We start from the raw sequence: 17038 nt of genomic DNA on the forward strand, positions 1-17038 counted from the left end.
GTGTGTTGCTCTGTCCAACGCCTGAGGGCGCTGATATCCCATAGTGAGTAGTAAACTCCGAACCTACTAAAACCGGGGTTACATTCGTAACCTCTAGTTTTCCGTCAGTTGATGGTTCATATCCATAAGAGTAAAACCGCCGGGGTCATTTGTTTATTTTTGGAACACAGTTCTTATTTGACGCGATATTAAACACGTCTAATCTATGGGAATTCAGAACGGGGGGGGGGAAACGCGACCCAGGTATAGGATGTGTAAAATACGTCAGACTTCGGTGCTCTATTAAAGCAAGAGTTTTGGAGATGAGCACATGTTATAGAGCAGTGGTTCCCAAACTGGGGGTCAGGACCCCAAGGGGGTCCCCAGATTATTTTGGGGGGTCCCCAGATGATTTGCTTAATGTGCAACATTGTTTTCTCACTCAACAGTAAACAAACCAACATACAGTATAAGTGTAAACAGGGTATCTGCACATTCCTAAAGTTACAATTTAATGACTTTTAAGTCAAAATATTAGTCAAATATTCAATTATTACCTAAGAAACAGGCAAGCATTGTGAAAATAGCCGATACATTGCCAGGCGTTGTGAGCTTGTAGTTCGGCTAGTTTCACAACATTTATCTGTGGAACAGAGTCAAACTAAAGTGCTTGTCAGGGTGGGGGTCCCCAGTTCAAATATCATTATTTTGGGGGGTTGTGGCCTGAAAAGTTTGGGAACCCTTGTTATAGAGGACGATTATAATACAGCAGTTAGGCTATCTCTATAAGGATGGACAACAGATCCTCTCTGGTTCAAGTCAAATCCATCAAATTCCGCCTTACTAAACAGGGATTGTTCTTATCTTAAACCAATTAAATAAAAGCTCCTTGGAGACATTTGAAATTACATTCATTCTCTCCAATATGGACCACTTACTGTAGCGTAATAGAAAATGTAATTCTACATTTTCAATTTCAAGTGTGGTGTTTGGGGAGCAGAAACTTTCAAGCGGCTACAGTATATCTTTCAAAAGCATAAGTGGCTTTTTAAAAAATTGAACTCATCATTGCAGTTTACAATTACTACCTGACAAATGAGTGCTGAGAGAATAGAATAATGGTGTACAAGTACACTGCATGACGAAAGAAAGTTTCTAGTGAAACAAAGAGTGTCCTTTCTGTTCACAAGCCACTATTCTTTTTGTATTAACCCATTCAATCCGGGAACGCATCTATGACACTTAAAGGAGTAGTTCACCCCAAAAATAGCCTCGATCTCCAGGCTTTTATTGTTTAGTTTTGCTAAAAAATTAAAGCCTGGAGGAGCGCGTCGGTGTACCCGGTATGGGAAGTGTTTCATTTCCCCAACCAACCAGAGTGCAGTGGGCGTCGCTCGTAATGTTGTGTTAATGGGGCGGGGGTTGACGGACAGATCGGTGAACCAATGGGATCAGGCGCAATCTCTCCGCGCCTCTATACACCCGCCCCTTTATACACGAAAACAGGAGCGCTGGTGCAGCCTACCCCAAAAATGACTCGTTTTCTATCGATTACACACCCCATGAAACTTTAAATTCATGGAGACTTTTTTTGTTTTTGTCGCATTCCTAAGCCAATAATTTGATAACCGACGGCTATAATGTCTCCGGTAGGAGACTCAAAGTTGACACTTTGAGTCTCCTACCGGAGCCACCACCGGTCATCAAATTATTGGCTTAGGAATGCGTCAAAAACTAAAAAATATCCATGATTTCAAGTCTCCATGGGGTGAGTAATCGATAGAATCATTTTGGGGGTGAACTATCCCTTTAAGATTTCTTTGGCTATTCAAAAATAGCAGATATACAAGCTCATACAGCACTGAGTGACGCGCTATGAGCTTGTAGAGCTGCTATTTTTTTTTAATCGTGAACATTTGCACAAATCTTTGAATATATGTAAAAAAAATTACTCAAATCTTTGCTTCTGGGGGTCCGTGGAACAAAATATTTTGAGATGGGGGGGGGGGGGGTCCGCGGACAAATACCTATAATTTTGGGGGTCCTTGACATGAAAAAAGTTTGAGAACCACTGATATAGAAACAAAAGTTTAAAACATAAAAAAAAACTATTAGGATTTAGAAGACGAAAAAGATTTGAGTTACAAACGTTCGCTTAAAAAAAGAATATATATATTCAAAGATTTTTCAAAAACAAATAGCAGGTCTACAAGCCCATGGAGTGGCACTTGGTGCCGCACTATGAGCTTGTAGATCTGCTATTTTTGAATAGCCAAAGACATCTAAAATGACACACATGTGTTCCCGGATTGAATGGGTTAACAAGGATGGAGCCTATCAGTCTTTATCTATAACATGAGAAAAATAGTATACTGTAGGTTCATTATTACAATTTTCAGGATATCTCATTATATCCTAATGTGTGTGTGTGAAATGGTCAAGTGCTACCATGTGCGAACTAGAAAAGTTCTCTGCCAGCCAGGACTTGTTGCCTATAGGGCTGTGTCAGTGATGGGGTGCAGAGTACAGGACACAAGGAAGCTGCAAGGGAGTTTGTACAACAGATGGTGCAACCAAGCACCCAACTTGGCCCAAACCCGGAAGGAGCGCGGTATGTACTGGGTGAGCAACATTCATTGAAATGAGTGGGCAGGGATTTTCTGTGCCTCCTCCAGATAAAATATACTGTTGCTGAATGGGTTCAACTGTTTGTGGTGCCCCTTGCAGAAGTGAAAGCGGTTTTGGAGGTGCACTCTACAGAGGCCCCTCAACATCACAGACATGTGGTTACGATTGAATGATGCGTTCATGACACACAAATCTTTGAAGGCAATTACAGGCAAACGTTATTGAATATCAGAACCCTGTTTGACGGTCATTGTCACATGACTCACAAGACTTCCCAATTCAGAGGGGGAAAAAACTTCCTAGTTTCATGCCTATCTGTCCAGTAGTGTCAAAGATTAGCTGTACACAGACAAACACAAACACACACACACACAGGGTCAAAAGTATCCAGTATCAAAACCCTGTTTGACGGTCATTGCCACATGATTCAGGGGACCATTTGCACCTAATTTATAGTGTGTGTGTGTGTGTGTGTGTGTGTGTGTGTGTGTGTGTGGGGGGGGGGGTCTCATTTCTGCAATGAACAGTGACATTTGTAGCATTTGTGAAATCGCCTTTGGCTCTACATTGTTTAGAGTTGTGTGATTCCAATTTGGGGAAGATCGGGGGAGCCAATCGGAATGGAATTAGAAAAATACAGTCAGCCAGAAATGGGCGTATCCTATATTGGGAGTTGCATCATGATGCAGAATCCAGTTATAGGCCAAAGTGTGGAGCGGGCTGTTAAAGCACCACCATGAGGCCAGTTTGAAAAAAAAATTGCCTCTTTCCATGGCCTTATGGGAGTGTGCTTGCAAAGTTTCACGCCAATCTGTCCAGCTTTGAGATTACCTGTGCACAGCCAAACACACACACACACACACACACACACACACACACGGATAAGGGGCGAAAACACAATATCCCACCGCTGGCCATTCAGGCCTGGTGGAGATAATTACAAAGCCAGAACTACTGGGCAGTTCGAATTATAATATTTTCAACCTTATATTCTGAAATTCATCTAGTTTTGTGCAAGCTAAGTGAAAAATATGATACAAAGGTGTGCTGTGTCTGTAGTGGATGTAAAAGGACATGCAGGCTGAGATACTGGCTCGTTTCATCTTTTAATTAGTTAGTTGAAAGCGTACAGTTCTGTTTGATTCCAACCCACCTTTCCTGTTGGCCATATCTGGATGAGTGTTAACCCATTCAATCTGGGAACGCATCTCTGTCATTTTAGATTTATTTGGCTGTTAAAAAATAGCAGATTTGAATTTTCTTTAATTAAAATGAATTAATTTTGAAAAATCGTGAACATTTGTGCAAATCTATGAATATATATTTTACAAATATCTTCTAAATCCTAACAGTTTTTTTTAATTTATCTTATGTTGCTATATCAGTGGTTCCCAAACCTTTTCATGTCAAGGACCCCCAAAATGAAATGTATTTTGCCACGGACCCACGGACCCCCCGTGTTCCAGAACCCCCCGGAACAAAGATTTGAGTTAAAAATGTTAAAAGAATATATATTCAAAGATTTGCAAACATTTTCAATCTACAAGTTATCTACAAGATCTACAAGTTAATAGCGGGGCACTCGGTGCCGCACTATGAACTTGCATATCTGCTATTTTTGAATAGCCAAAGTATAAAATATGGATAAAGTGGTTACACAGATGCGTTCCCGGTTTGAATAGGTTAAAAGAGGGAAAAGACAAGGTCAATGAATAAAGAGAGATGTGGTGTCTTCATCTCATGCACATGGTACTGTATCTGACCAGTACTTTGTTGACAGCCAATTCCATGAAAGTTAGATCATTATAAGTGGTTCAGGAGGTACAGTGGTTCTTGGTTCGATCCCCGGCTCCTCCTGCATGGCAAATGTCCTTGAGCAAGACACTGAACCCCTGACCAAGCAGGTTGGTGCCTTGTTTGGTTGGCTCTGACATCAGTGTGTGAATGTGTGTGGAATGGGTGAATGTAGTGCAAATTGTTAATCATGTTGGATAAAGACTGCAATTGCAGACCCATGCCCAAACTACTGGTGACAGATTGTACATTGATACTGTGTCAACATTTATATTTATAGTTCATACATCATGCAAATCCAGACCAGACTTTAAGGGCCCAATTTAGACCATTTATGGTGCAAGCCGGTAGTGTATGGTCAAAAAGCTTCGCCTTTGCGGTCGAACGCCAATTTTGATAGTGAGACGGCGCATAATCTCGGCGCAAAGTAAGGCGCAATAATCTTTGAATTAATAATGGGTATGTTTTGGGCATAACAAAAATTATTAGACCAATCAGAGTATTGTCTCACATTGTTATTTAAACACTTAAAACTATAAATACTTCATAGTGCGTCAAATAACGAAAATAAAACGAAAACGCATCACAGTTGTAAGAGACGCAAATGACTTTCTGCTGAGGAAACAGATCTGCTCATGCACAAAATGAAAGCGTGCGACCATATACGGGAGCAGCATTAATAATGTGATATAGCCTAATGATGTCAGGAGACGTAGAGGGAAAAAAGCTCTTTTCTCACCGAAACATCTAATGGAAACAAGAGGTGGACCACCCGCAATGGCTTTGATGAGAGACATCTGTGATCCTCTTAGCTGGGTTCTTTATTGAAACCACCAAATTTCTATACCAACCACCAATATAGATAACCTGTTGGGGTATGGTTTCATACAATTCTTCTTGGACATTTCTATCAGTAATAATGTGTAGGCTATTAGTAGTCTGTCTGTCTGTCTGTCTGTCTGTCTGTCTCTGTGTGTGTGTGTGACTGTGTGTGTGTGTGTGTGTGTGTGTGTGTGTGTGTGTGTGTGTGTGTGTGTGTGTGTGTGTGTACACAACAGAGGGCGCTTTAACACCAAGCAGCAGTGCAAGACTAAGCAGTTTGTTTCCTCTTTCGAACAACTTGGGATGCCCAAAGACGAGGCAGAAAGGCTGGCAAAGTATTGTGCTGTCTCTGCTGCCATATGTGGCGGAGCCGCCGCTACTTGTATCATGAGGACATATCCATGAGTTTGTGAATGTAACCTTTACTGCACCTAAAATATTTGTGTCCCTGTATGCTTTCCCTGTGTGTGGCATAAATAAATTGTTAAACTGTGTGTGTGTGTGTGTGTGTGTGTGTGTGTGTGTGTGTGTGTGTGTGTGTGTGTGTGTGTGTGTGTGTGTGTGTGTGTGTGTGTGTGCGCTTTGAAAGCTACCGTTTTCAGAGCAGGTGTTTTAAAACAACTTCAACTGATTGCTAATTGTCTGCCAGGACTGGAGCCCCTAGTATGAACAAGGCAATTGGCCTGGTTCAGCTGAAACTCCCTCTGATAGGGCAATCAGGTCACACCTCACAATATAGCTCTAATGCTTTTAAACAAATTACTTTTAAACACACTAACTATATACAGCACTGATACTCTGAAGCAAGCAAAGTACAGCTAAGCAACCTGATAATACAAGAAAATATATACTCAGACTACAGGTGAGTCAGGCAGTTACAGAGTTCCTCCAGGAGATTGAATAACACACTGGAGAGACTTTGGCTGAACAGACTTTAAATACACCTTGAGAATCTGGAGACTCCTCCCCTAGTATCAACATGGCAATTGGCCCTGCTGGTGGCTTCCTGGAGGAGCTGGACCATCTAGTCTCTCACTTCCCTGTCGATGGCTCTGGATTCATCCTTCTGGGTGACTTCAACCTCCCGACTGAGAAGCAGCTAGACCCACTACTTTTGTTTCTCGCCGCCTTTGACCTAGTTATTTCCCCATCTCCTCCTACCCATGAGGCGGGCAACCAACTGGACCTGATCTTCACCAGAGGCTGCTCTACTGCTAACCTGTCTGTCACTCCTCTTTCCAGTGAAAAGGGTAAGAAACTCTCTGATCACTACTTCATGTCCTACTCTCTCTCTCTCTCCTCTCCCCCCTCACAGCCCCTCCCTACCCACATGATTTCCTCACGTCACAATCTTCGCTCACTTTCCTCCACTGATCTTTCCTCTTCTGTTCTCTCTGCTCTCCCTGCCCCTGAATCCTTTGCTCTTCTATCCCCTCCCCTGATACCGCCACAGATCTTCTTTTCTCTACTCTATCCTCTTCTCTCGACCATCTCTGTCCCCTCACCACCAGGCCTGCACGCCAAACTCCACCTGCCCCCTGGTTGTCGGACTCAGTGCGGACTGAGAGACGGAGCCTGAGAGCGGCTGAGCGCAAATGGAGAACTCTCTCTCCTCCGTCCTGATACTCCTGGACCTGTCTGCAGCGTTCGACACGGTGAACCATCAGATCCTCCTCTCCACCCTCGAGGGGATGGGTGTCTCAGGCTCTGCACTCTCCCTGTTTGCATCCTACCTGATGGGTCGCTCCTACCAGGTGATGCTGAGAGTGTCTGTGTCAGAACCACACAGGCTCACTACTGGGGTTCCCCAAGGCTCGGTTCTGGGTCCTCTTCTTTTCTCTCTCTACACTACATCTCTTGGTGCTGTCATCCACTCCCATGGCTTTTCCTACTACTGCTATGCCGATGACACCCAGCTGATCCTCTCATTCCCCCCCTCTGACACACAAGTGGAGGCACGCATTACTGCTTGTCTGGCTGACATCTCGGAGTGGATGTCGACGAACCACCTGAAGCTCAACCTGGACAAGACCGAGCTGATGTTCCTCCCGGGGAAGGGCTGTCCGCACCGAGACATGGCCATCACCATTGATAATGCTGTGGTGACGTCAACTCGGACTGCGAAGAATCTGGGTGTGACCTTGGACAATCAACTGTCGTTCTCGGCTAACATCACATCAGTGACACGGTCCTGCAGATTCCTCCTCTACAACATCAGGAGGATTCGCCCCTTCCTCACGGAGAAGGCAGCCCAGGTGCTCATCCAGGCTCTTGTCATCTCCCGCCTGGACTACTGCAACTCCCTCCTTGCTGGTGCTCCGGCATCAGCCATCAGACCTCTGGAGCTTGTTCAGAAAGCTGCGGCTCGTCTGGTGTTCAACCGCCCCAAGTTCTCCCACACAACTATCCTTCTCCGTTCTCTGCACTGGCTCCCCGTAGCGGCTCGCATTCAGTTTAAAACCCTGGTGCTAGCCTATAGGGCAGTGAAAGGAACAGCTCCTTTTTACCTCCGGGCTATGGTCGATGCCTACACCCCTGCCCGACCACTTCGGTCTGCCACCTCGGGGCGACTGATTGCCTCGTCACTCAAGGGTCCTTCTGGTCGATCGACACAGTCACGACTTTTTTCTGTTCTGGCCCCACAGTGGTGGAATGAACTGTTTTAGCTCGTGCTCATTTGATTTAGCTATTTTGTCTCATCTGTTTTAGAAAGTAGGTAGCTGATATATTGCACTTTTACCTTAATGCTAGGTATACTCTTGGTTGCTTGTTTTTGCAGGAAATGCACTTAAGACTTCTGGTGATTAGTAGTTTTAGTAGTTTCGTTCCCTATGTTGAATGCACTTGTAAGTCGCTTTGGATTAAAGCGTCTGCTAAATGACTGTAATGTAATGTAATGTGTGTGTGTGTCAGTGAACAGCTAATCTCATGGACCACTTGATCAATTGGGGGGAAACTTTGCAGGCACACTCCCAGTAGTCCAAGGAAGAGCCTCCACCCAATTTCTTTAGTTTTTCAAATCAGCCCCATGGTGGCACTATAAAAGGCCTATAACTCTTTAAAGGTTCTATGACATTCATTTTCACTTTTTTTTATTTTTTATGTTTTTTGGGGGGTTTTATGACCTCAATTACACCCAAAAAATCGGAACTTTGAACATTCAGTGGATTTTCTGCGGTCTGGGGTTTTCTGAATAATTAGGCTGAAAAGTAATCTGAGCTTGGCCCTTCGGCAGTGAAGTCAATTTCAATTCAAAGGGCTTTATTGGCATGAGAAAACATACGTTTACATTGCCAAAGCAGAAAGCACAATACAACAATACAGCAATACAATCAAAACAAAAAATATGTACATTTGAAAGTCAGAATCTTCAATAGATCAATTTCTATGTACCAAGATCACTGGGTGCAGGTATAGTGCCGGAATATACACAATGATTAGTCTTTAGGGTGGTTGTGTTCCGTTTGATATCCTTCTCCTATCACAGCAACTCACGAATCTTGCTGCTGTGTTTGCACATTGTTGTACTTCGCCCAGCAGATATGCGAGTTTTTTGTCATTGGTCATGTTTTCAAAATATCCGTGTGTGGTTGTAATCTGTGGGAAGTATGTGTCTCTGATGTCTTGGTACAATGGACAGACGGTTAGGAAGTGTAGCTCGGTTTCCACTTCATTTTGTGTTCAGTGGGTGCATAGTCTGTCTTCTCTCGGGATACAGTGACTGCCTGTGACGACCTTTCTCGATCGCAAGACTGTGCTCACTGAGTCTGTACCTAGTTAAGATTTTTCTTTGTTTTGGGTCAGTCACGGTGCTCAGGTATTCTGCCACTGCGTATTCTCTGTTTAGGGCCAGATAGCATTCTAGTTTACTCTGCTTTTGTGTTGCTTCTTTCCAGTGTGTCAGGTAGTTTTCCTTTTGCTGTTTTATAATTTGGTTTAGTCACAGCCCATTAATCCCGCCCACTCTCCTCCTAGCCCCTCCCCTCCCCTATCCTTTCCTATGGGGGGGCGGAGCAGAGGCAATGATTGACAGGCAAAATCCCTCAACAGCGACACCCGCAGGCAAAGATTTATTTTTTCATTGCAGTTGAAAAGGCTTTAGAAATGTGAGAGAAAAACACCTGCCATGGATCAATGGAGTGGAATTTTTTGTTAAAACTTTTTATACACATTTGAAGGACCATGACAAAGACTTTTAATGTGTGGTAAAACTGAACGTCATGAAACCTTTAACCACATAGGCATACACTATCTTTTGAAAAAAATAAAATAATCACTTCTGCCCATAGCTGCCACATACGTGCACAGTTGCACCATCTGTCGTACAAATTCTATTCCCCCTGCAGCTTGCTCGTGTCCTGAAGGCTGCACCCCATCCATCCATCTATCTGTCTTCTATCTATCCGTCTGTCTAGGACGGTTTAGCTTTGCTCTACTACTGTAATTTAATTATGTTTCACTCATGTCATTTTTACAATTGTTGATCAACAGGTGTCACATTCACAGTCACATTGTGTGACAGTATTTCTGGGGCAAAAAGTGAGACAATTCATAAGCAATAATATTGTGCTACTGTGTAAGCAGGCTGTCTGGCTCAGTACCAATTTGACAGTTAGTGTTAATCAAAGTCCCCGAATCAAGAAAAAAAAGAGCAGCGAAGATATTCAAAAAGAACAACATCTCCATGTTGCCCTAAACCATCTAATGAACTAAATCAGAGTACAATTGGTTTCCTTATGGCAGCTCGTCTGAGGAGACTTAGAGATAATATGTTTATAATGCTGTCAGATGGTGCTACTGAAAAATGAACAATTCCCCACTGTGCGTGTGTGCGTGCGTGTGTGTGTGTGTGTGTGTGTGTGACTGACAGCTACAAAGGTTGAACAACAACCTGACAATTTCAGCTGTCAATATAGTCGTCACCTCACCTTATGCACTTATGTCTATCCATTTTCCAGACAATATTGTACAATATAAAAGTGAGGAGGTTGCCATCGATAACAAGTAGCGAAGTAGCTAACAATAACATTACATTAAATGAAATGATATGTAGGCATAGATGACATTTCATACTAGTTCTGGAAGCCAGACCCTGCCCACTACGGCTGTTTTGCAATAGGCCTACCAAATTTCAGTTTTTGTTTGTTTTTGCAACACCATACAATACCATCTCCATATACCATTTGTCTGTAATTGCCTTCAAAAATTTGTGGACTGGCCGTATTTATTACAAAAAAATCCATATATCATGAATACAATATCATACCCATTTGGAATGGCCTTGGAAAGGGCCTCTATAGAGCGTCATTCCAAATGGTGCCACAAACGTGCCCAGTTGCACCGTCTCCTGTATAAACTATTTCCCTCGCAGCTTTCTCGTGTCCTGACGGCTGCACCCCACGACTGATACAGTCCTGGCCCCTTGGTAGGCAACCAGGCCTGGCGGAGATCTGCCCTCCACCAGGCCTAGTTGTATATAAGAGTGATCAGACTGGGGTAAATGTGGTGTTGTTCTGCCCTTTATTGGCAAGTGTTGTTGCATTTACTGTATAGAACAGGTGTACTGTATATTGTCCTGATCAGAAGAAGCAGACAGGTGTGCTCTGAAATTAATCATTTCACCATTTCTTGTTGAGCCATTGACAGCATTGCCTGTAAGTTGGAACTTTTATTTTTCTTATGTTCAGTGAACTCTAGTTTTAGATTTTGTATAATGTAACCTTTCAGTGTGTACATCATGCATAATTGGTTTATTTTACATGTGCCTATGGTAGATTGGGATTTTCACTGTGTAGATTAGCTCAGTGTGTTCACCTGCTTGTTTGTTTGTTAGTTTGCAATCTGGGAACCCATCGCCAACTGAAAATGAAAAACAGCGCCCTCTGCTGTTTGTTCTATGTCTGTTGGCTCTGGGGGGACGATAACGTAACACCAGAGCACAGGGAAACCGGTGTTTGTGATGCGCCTTCAGCGCATCACTTCCGGTTGGTGCGACTATGTTTTCATTCCCACTAACAATATTTCTACACGGAACACTAACACCACTTCTCCCAGAGAACATGGATCGTTTTGGTTATAAGCCCACTTGTTTCTATGATGAAAGAGTAAGTTAAAATGTGAATATATTTCCGTGGTTTTGTCTGCTCCGCGGACGCTATTGTTAAATTAGTTTCGGTTTGTTTCGAGGGGGAAAGATCGACGGACATGTGAATCCCGCCCACTACATTTGATTGGGTAAAGCGCGGCCTGCTTCCTGATCTGAAGGCACGCCCACTTGTAGCCCAGTGTGTACATGTTACGACGAGCCTTCACGACAGATTCTCACGCAGTGCAGAATCTGTTCTTGAGAGATTAGTTAGTTTGTAACAGCCTGATATTCTATTTCACGTTTCTTTCTTTTTCTTAGTTTTACTCCATTTCTTGATGACGTGCAAGTGTGACAATAGAAACAGGAGCCTGGACGCTACTTCCCGTCTCCATTGTCAGTTTTTGAAAGGAGTTTGGCTGACTGTCTAACTATGTACACTAACGTACATGTAGTGAGGGCAGTACAGGTGTTAAGTAAATATTTTCAAAATTCTATGATTGAAATTACGCTTTGGTGCACCACATTCACTGTGAATTTATTTGGTAAGTACTGTGTTGATGTGTGTACATATAGGCCTAATATATCACATCAATTATCATAAATCATTTTTCCAAAGATGTCTTTTGAGCTGAGAACTTGTACAACATCTGTCTGTCTGTTTCAGGAAACATTATAGGGAAAGATGGATCTGCTGTAAATGCAAATGTTGTACATTAATGCTAACAATGCACCTCATTGTTCATAGTGACCAGTCCTCCCCAAAAAAAAACAGTTTTACTCTATTGCCCAGTTCTCTAGTTACCCAAATGTTGCAAAGCTCAAGTGCCCCACCCCCAACTTCACTGGAAAAGTCCTAAAAGAAAGGGAACAGGATTTTTTATACTTTGGTCTTATTTGTTTTAAAGGTGGTTTGTGTATAATTTCATTCCATGTCTGAAATCTAGTTTCACTAACACATTCTCACTCAAGCCGCCCGTGATGGCAATCACTATAGGACGTGACGGGGTTACCCTTCACGTAATTTTACGACGTCCCTATCCTGGAATGCAGAATCTTTTATTAGTGCGGTTGATAGTCCTTACCGTTCGTCCGTAAATGGCTTCCAAAGTTAGTGGGAGGGGCCCGTTTTACAAAAAATGCCAAAAATCACGAACGAAACGTCCAATCGATCCCAAATCTGAATCGCATGTCGAGGGTGGTTTACTCAACGAATCCCCAAAAGCATTTCCACTTTGATCCATAGGGGGCGCCACAAAACGTAACCGTTCGATGCAAAAAACATGATTTTTGGGGGGATCAATCCTCTCTTAATGAAACGCGAGTGATCTCAGGAGTGACGTGATAATACAATTGGCCCGGTACATGTGTGGGAGGGGCCTATTTATTTAGTTGGAAGGGCCTATTTCTTAAAATCGAAACGGCACGTATCACCGCGGGATCCGATCGGCTTCGAATCGCACGTCGCGCGGCCTCCGAGGGTATTCCTCCCGGCGTATCACTCCAGTCCCGGCGGCGGCGACCCCCGACCGGCGTCGGCGCAACCACACTCAGCAATTTCCCAGAATTGCGACGCCTCTAGTTAAGTGTTAGTTTTACTCTGAGGGACAGATTTGTACATTGAAATGTACAAATCTGAAATGTAAATTTTAAGCCACAGCACTTTAAAGGGATAGTTCACCCTCAAAATGACTTTTTTTCCTATCGATTACTCACCTCATGAAGCCTTGAATTCATGGAGATTTTTTTCTTTTTGTCGCATTCCTGAGCCAATAATTTGATGACCAGCGGCGGCTCCGGTAGGAGACTCAAAGAGTCTCCTTTGAGTCTCCTACCGGAGACATTAGCATCTTTCAGCCAGTCATCAAATTTTTGGCTTAGGAATGCGACAAAAACTAAAACATATCCATGAATTCAAGGCTTCATGGGGTGTGTAATTGATAGAAAATAAGTAATTTTTTGGGTGAACTACTCCTTTAAGTGCAAGATGTGCTCACAAGGTGGTGGAATTAACGTCTGATCTGGCAGCAGCAATTACGCAATGAGACCGTATACATACAAGTCGCATTGTGCATTTGAAGCAGAGCTTAAGAGGTGCAGTCAGTGGACTGGTGAAATTATAGGAGCCCTCAGCCAGCTCAAGAAAGTAAGTAAGTAGTAACACCAAAACAATGTGAGAATGTGAATTTGGGCAATTGCATTATTGTACAATAAATGCAACAGAAGTCACAAAACAAACTCCTGAAAACAGATGGCATAAGAAGGACTTGGTGCCTTGTATTAGAGAAAAGTTGAACATTATTTGTTGTTTTTCTGTTATTATTATTTTTTGTGAATGTCATTGTTGAATATGGGTAAACAATGTGCGCTGTAAAAAGCATATTCAGCTGAGACAGGCATAACAATGCGGGTTGTGACATTCAAGGCGCCATATATACAGTAGTGTATACACAGAGAAAAAGATTATGTCTCTTAAAAGGCTATATGGTTCCACAAAGAAGCATCACTTTAATACTAAAAAAAAAACATTTTATTTAGTTAATGGTTCTTCAAGTTCCTCATATGGTTCTAGAGAACTTTTTTGTTCTGAAATGGTTCCTCAAAGAATTATTATAATAATAGTTTTTATGGTTCTTTGAGGCACCGTAAACTACTGAAATCCTAGCATCCCAATTTGGTGCCTCGAACATTCGGCAAAAATAGCGAGCTCGTTGATTAGCTATTTTTGACGAAGAGATTTGGTGTACCGGGAAAAAAGAGAGAACCAAATATAGAGCCCTGGGAGACACCGGTTGATGAAGTAAGTAGCCTATATAGGGTTTAAAATGTGTTCTTTATGGAACCATAAATAAATGGTTCTTTAAATAACCTTGGTCTGAAAGGTTCTTTCTGGAATCAAAAATAGTTCTTCTAGGCCTAGGGCATCACTCCGAAGAACCAGTTTCAGTTCAAGCACATTTCTTCTGTGTGTAGGTTGATAGGTTGCAAGGGGCTTTATTATTTCCTGGGCGGCATGTGAATATTGTGTGGGAGGTTCAAGATCATCTTTGATTTCTAATTACAGTATTGCGTGACTGCTTTACTGTATGTATAGGCCCCACTTTGATTATCACTTGATTCTCTTCGAGACCTATCGACTTCTCATTGCTGCATTAATAGTCATCTCCACCATTATGTTTCCTTTAATATACTGTAGCATGCCTGTGCTAAACTGCACCTGCTGTGAGTCTGAGAAATTCCTTACAAAACTGGCCCCAGCTAATTATTCTCTATAAGAATCTAAATATAGCTGCAACTAGAAATACTGGAGGCCAAGGATTGAGCACAACACGCTATATCGACAGCATGTGGTCAAACTGCTTAATATTTCTACAGTGGTCATTAGGGGTGCCTTTCTACCACTGTAAGAAGTTTGGGGGAAATGGGCATGACCGTTAGGCCTAAAGCGCAAATTATTATTTACTTATTTTGTATGGGCCACTGCCAGTATTGGAGGATCAGCCTCTTTGCATGCTTATCTGCTGATAAGCATGGTGTTCCATGAAAACATTTGAGTTATTTGCCTTTTTGCAGAAATCCACGCTCTCTACAATATTCATTGGCTCATGGAGGCTTCATTTAAAAAAAAAAAAATTAAATTGAATTCTAGATATTGATCCACAGATTATCCATAGACTGTTTCATGCAGATTGTTGAAAAAGCATCGGAGTCTTGCAAATCGATTGCTATTGTGCCCCCCTTTGGTCAACAGGTGTAATATTAGTTTCTTGCCCACTTGGCATGACCCTCTACCATTCTGCAAAGTTTCATTAAAAGCGAGTGGGCCAGTACTGAACTGCGAAAACTGGCAGAAGCATACAATAGGATGCTTGTATGCCATTCTAATGATCCTATTGTAATCATGTTTTGTAACAGAAATCTCATTGCTTATTTAAACGTTGTCAGTCTGTCATTCAAACTTTGAAGAACCAAGCTAATATCCCACTACTGTTAACATCGTTCTCATTTTATCCAGTTATTGATGTGTACTGAATTATGTAAGTTGCTACACAGCTACTGGACAATGTTTAGCCCAGCAGCAAGGCTCTAAAGATAGCAATTTCGGTTGGTTGGTTGGTTGGTTGGTTGGTCTGTCTGTCCGTCCACCACTATACTACTGGATTAGAATTCGCTGTGCAACTTCCTTCTCCCCAAAGGATGAAGAACCCTTTGTATTGTTGTGACTCAATGGCCTCATAGTGGCCCCAAAGTGCCAAAATGTCCATTTGCACACAAGATATCTCAAAATCTAACGGGTGCATTAAGCACATCTAAGCACATGCATGCTCCATAGAAGATGAACCCCAACTATTTGAGTGAGCCCATGACCTTTACTTTAAGAAAATCTAATGAGGCAAATTGTCATAAAACATGTTGGTCCAACACTTTAAAAAAAGAAAGAAAGAAAGAAACTCTGGGGCATCTTTATTTATTTTACTATTCAAAATCTATCGCCTTCCTTCTAAATCCATGCTACTTCACAGCACAGTGGTACAGATAGAACAGAGTACCCTAATATGACGAGTCCCTGACATTTTCAGTATGGAATGATGAAAATGCAGCTGAAAGGAAGCATTTTGTTGCTTCAGTATGTGTCAGTATGTTTGTTTATTTGTTATTCAGGAACGACGTCTCCAATCCACTTGAGGTAGGGCGGATTGCCCTGGTCGATTGGCAGGCTAATGACTTCGGCGACTTCATATGGGTGGTTAGAGCGGACATACTCAGCAAGAGCAGGCACCTTAGAACTTCTGGTCTTGATCATCAGCAGCACTTCACTGTCCTCCTCAATCTTCCCCTGCCATTCATATACAGATGTGATGGCAGGGCCGATGTTGACACAAGCAGCCAGCTTCTTCTCCACAATAACTCTGGCCAGGTCTCTTGCCACCGTGTCAGTGGGACAGGTGACAAATGCTACAGAATGAATGCCGGAGGTATATGTCTCAGATGCCATGGAAAATGATCTCAGTACAACAGTCCTCAGCAACTGGCACATCAGCCCGCCTGCGAGCACAGACAGGATCAATGATCTTATAGACCCGCTTTGCAATGTCTCTGTACAGGGCAGTCCAACGCGCATTGCCTTTTGGCAGCTGTGTGAATTCAAATGCCAGCACGCTTTAACACGGCTGCCTTAAAGTCCCAAAGTCCCCTTCTTTAACAAGATATCACAACACCTACAACCCGTGGTGATGGGAGCAACATGACCTCTTGGGCGGCGAGTGGGGCTTTTAGACTATTTTAGTGGATGAGCTCAGTCCGCTATATGATGTCAGTATTGCGACATCAGGCATGTCCATATTCGGGCATAATATGGGTACTTAATAGTGTGACATATTTGGGCAGTGCTTAAACCTGCCCTTTCTTTTGTCTGGGTTGTTGCGTTGACAACAGGTTACGAATGTGCAGTCCAGATGCAAAGCTCACACATGCGCATGCACACACGCACACACAACCATAGTAAGGGGGACAGGAAGCCATATATTATCCTTGACCACAACAGCAACAAAGAGTGCCTTGACAAGGTGATGTACTTTTTCATGTTTCCTGTATTATTTATTCTAATTCCATTCATGTAGGCTAAAGCATTGCATTTTTGTGTAAGACAGATGAAATATTGCTTGGAAGTTTCTAATCTATTATTTATTGTTCATTTTATTGCAGCTTACTGGTACATACAGTACACCT

The 17038-nt window shown here is 42.7% G+C and overlaps 1 protein-coding gene across 1 annotated transcript; it reads right to left on the reverse strand.

The window, feature by feature from the left end:
* Positions 1-15962: 15962 nt before the first annotated feature.
* Positions 15963-16430, reverse strand: LOC308089980 (protein CutA homolog; the record flags this gene model as incomplete). The annotated part of the gene is made up of 1 exon (XM_080434978.1): positions 15963-16430. One exon carries the CDS (start codon positions 16428-16430, stop codon positions 15963-15965), a length of 468 nt encoding a protein of 155 aa, XP_080291104.1.
* Between the last annotated feature and the right edge of the window lie 608 nt (positions 16431-17038).

Source organism: Gymnoscopelus braueri (genome assembly GCF_963280865.1).
Source record: "Gymnoscopelus braueri genome assembly, chromosome: 8".
NCBI classification, from domain to species: Eukaryota; Metazoa; Chordata; class Actinopteri; order Myctophiformes; family Myctophidae; genus Gymnoscopelus; species Gymnoscopelus braueri.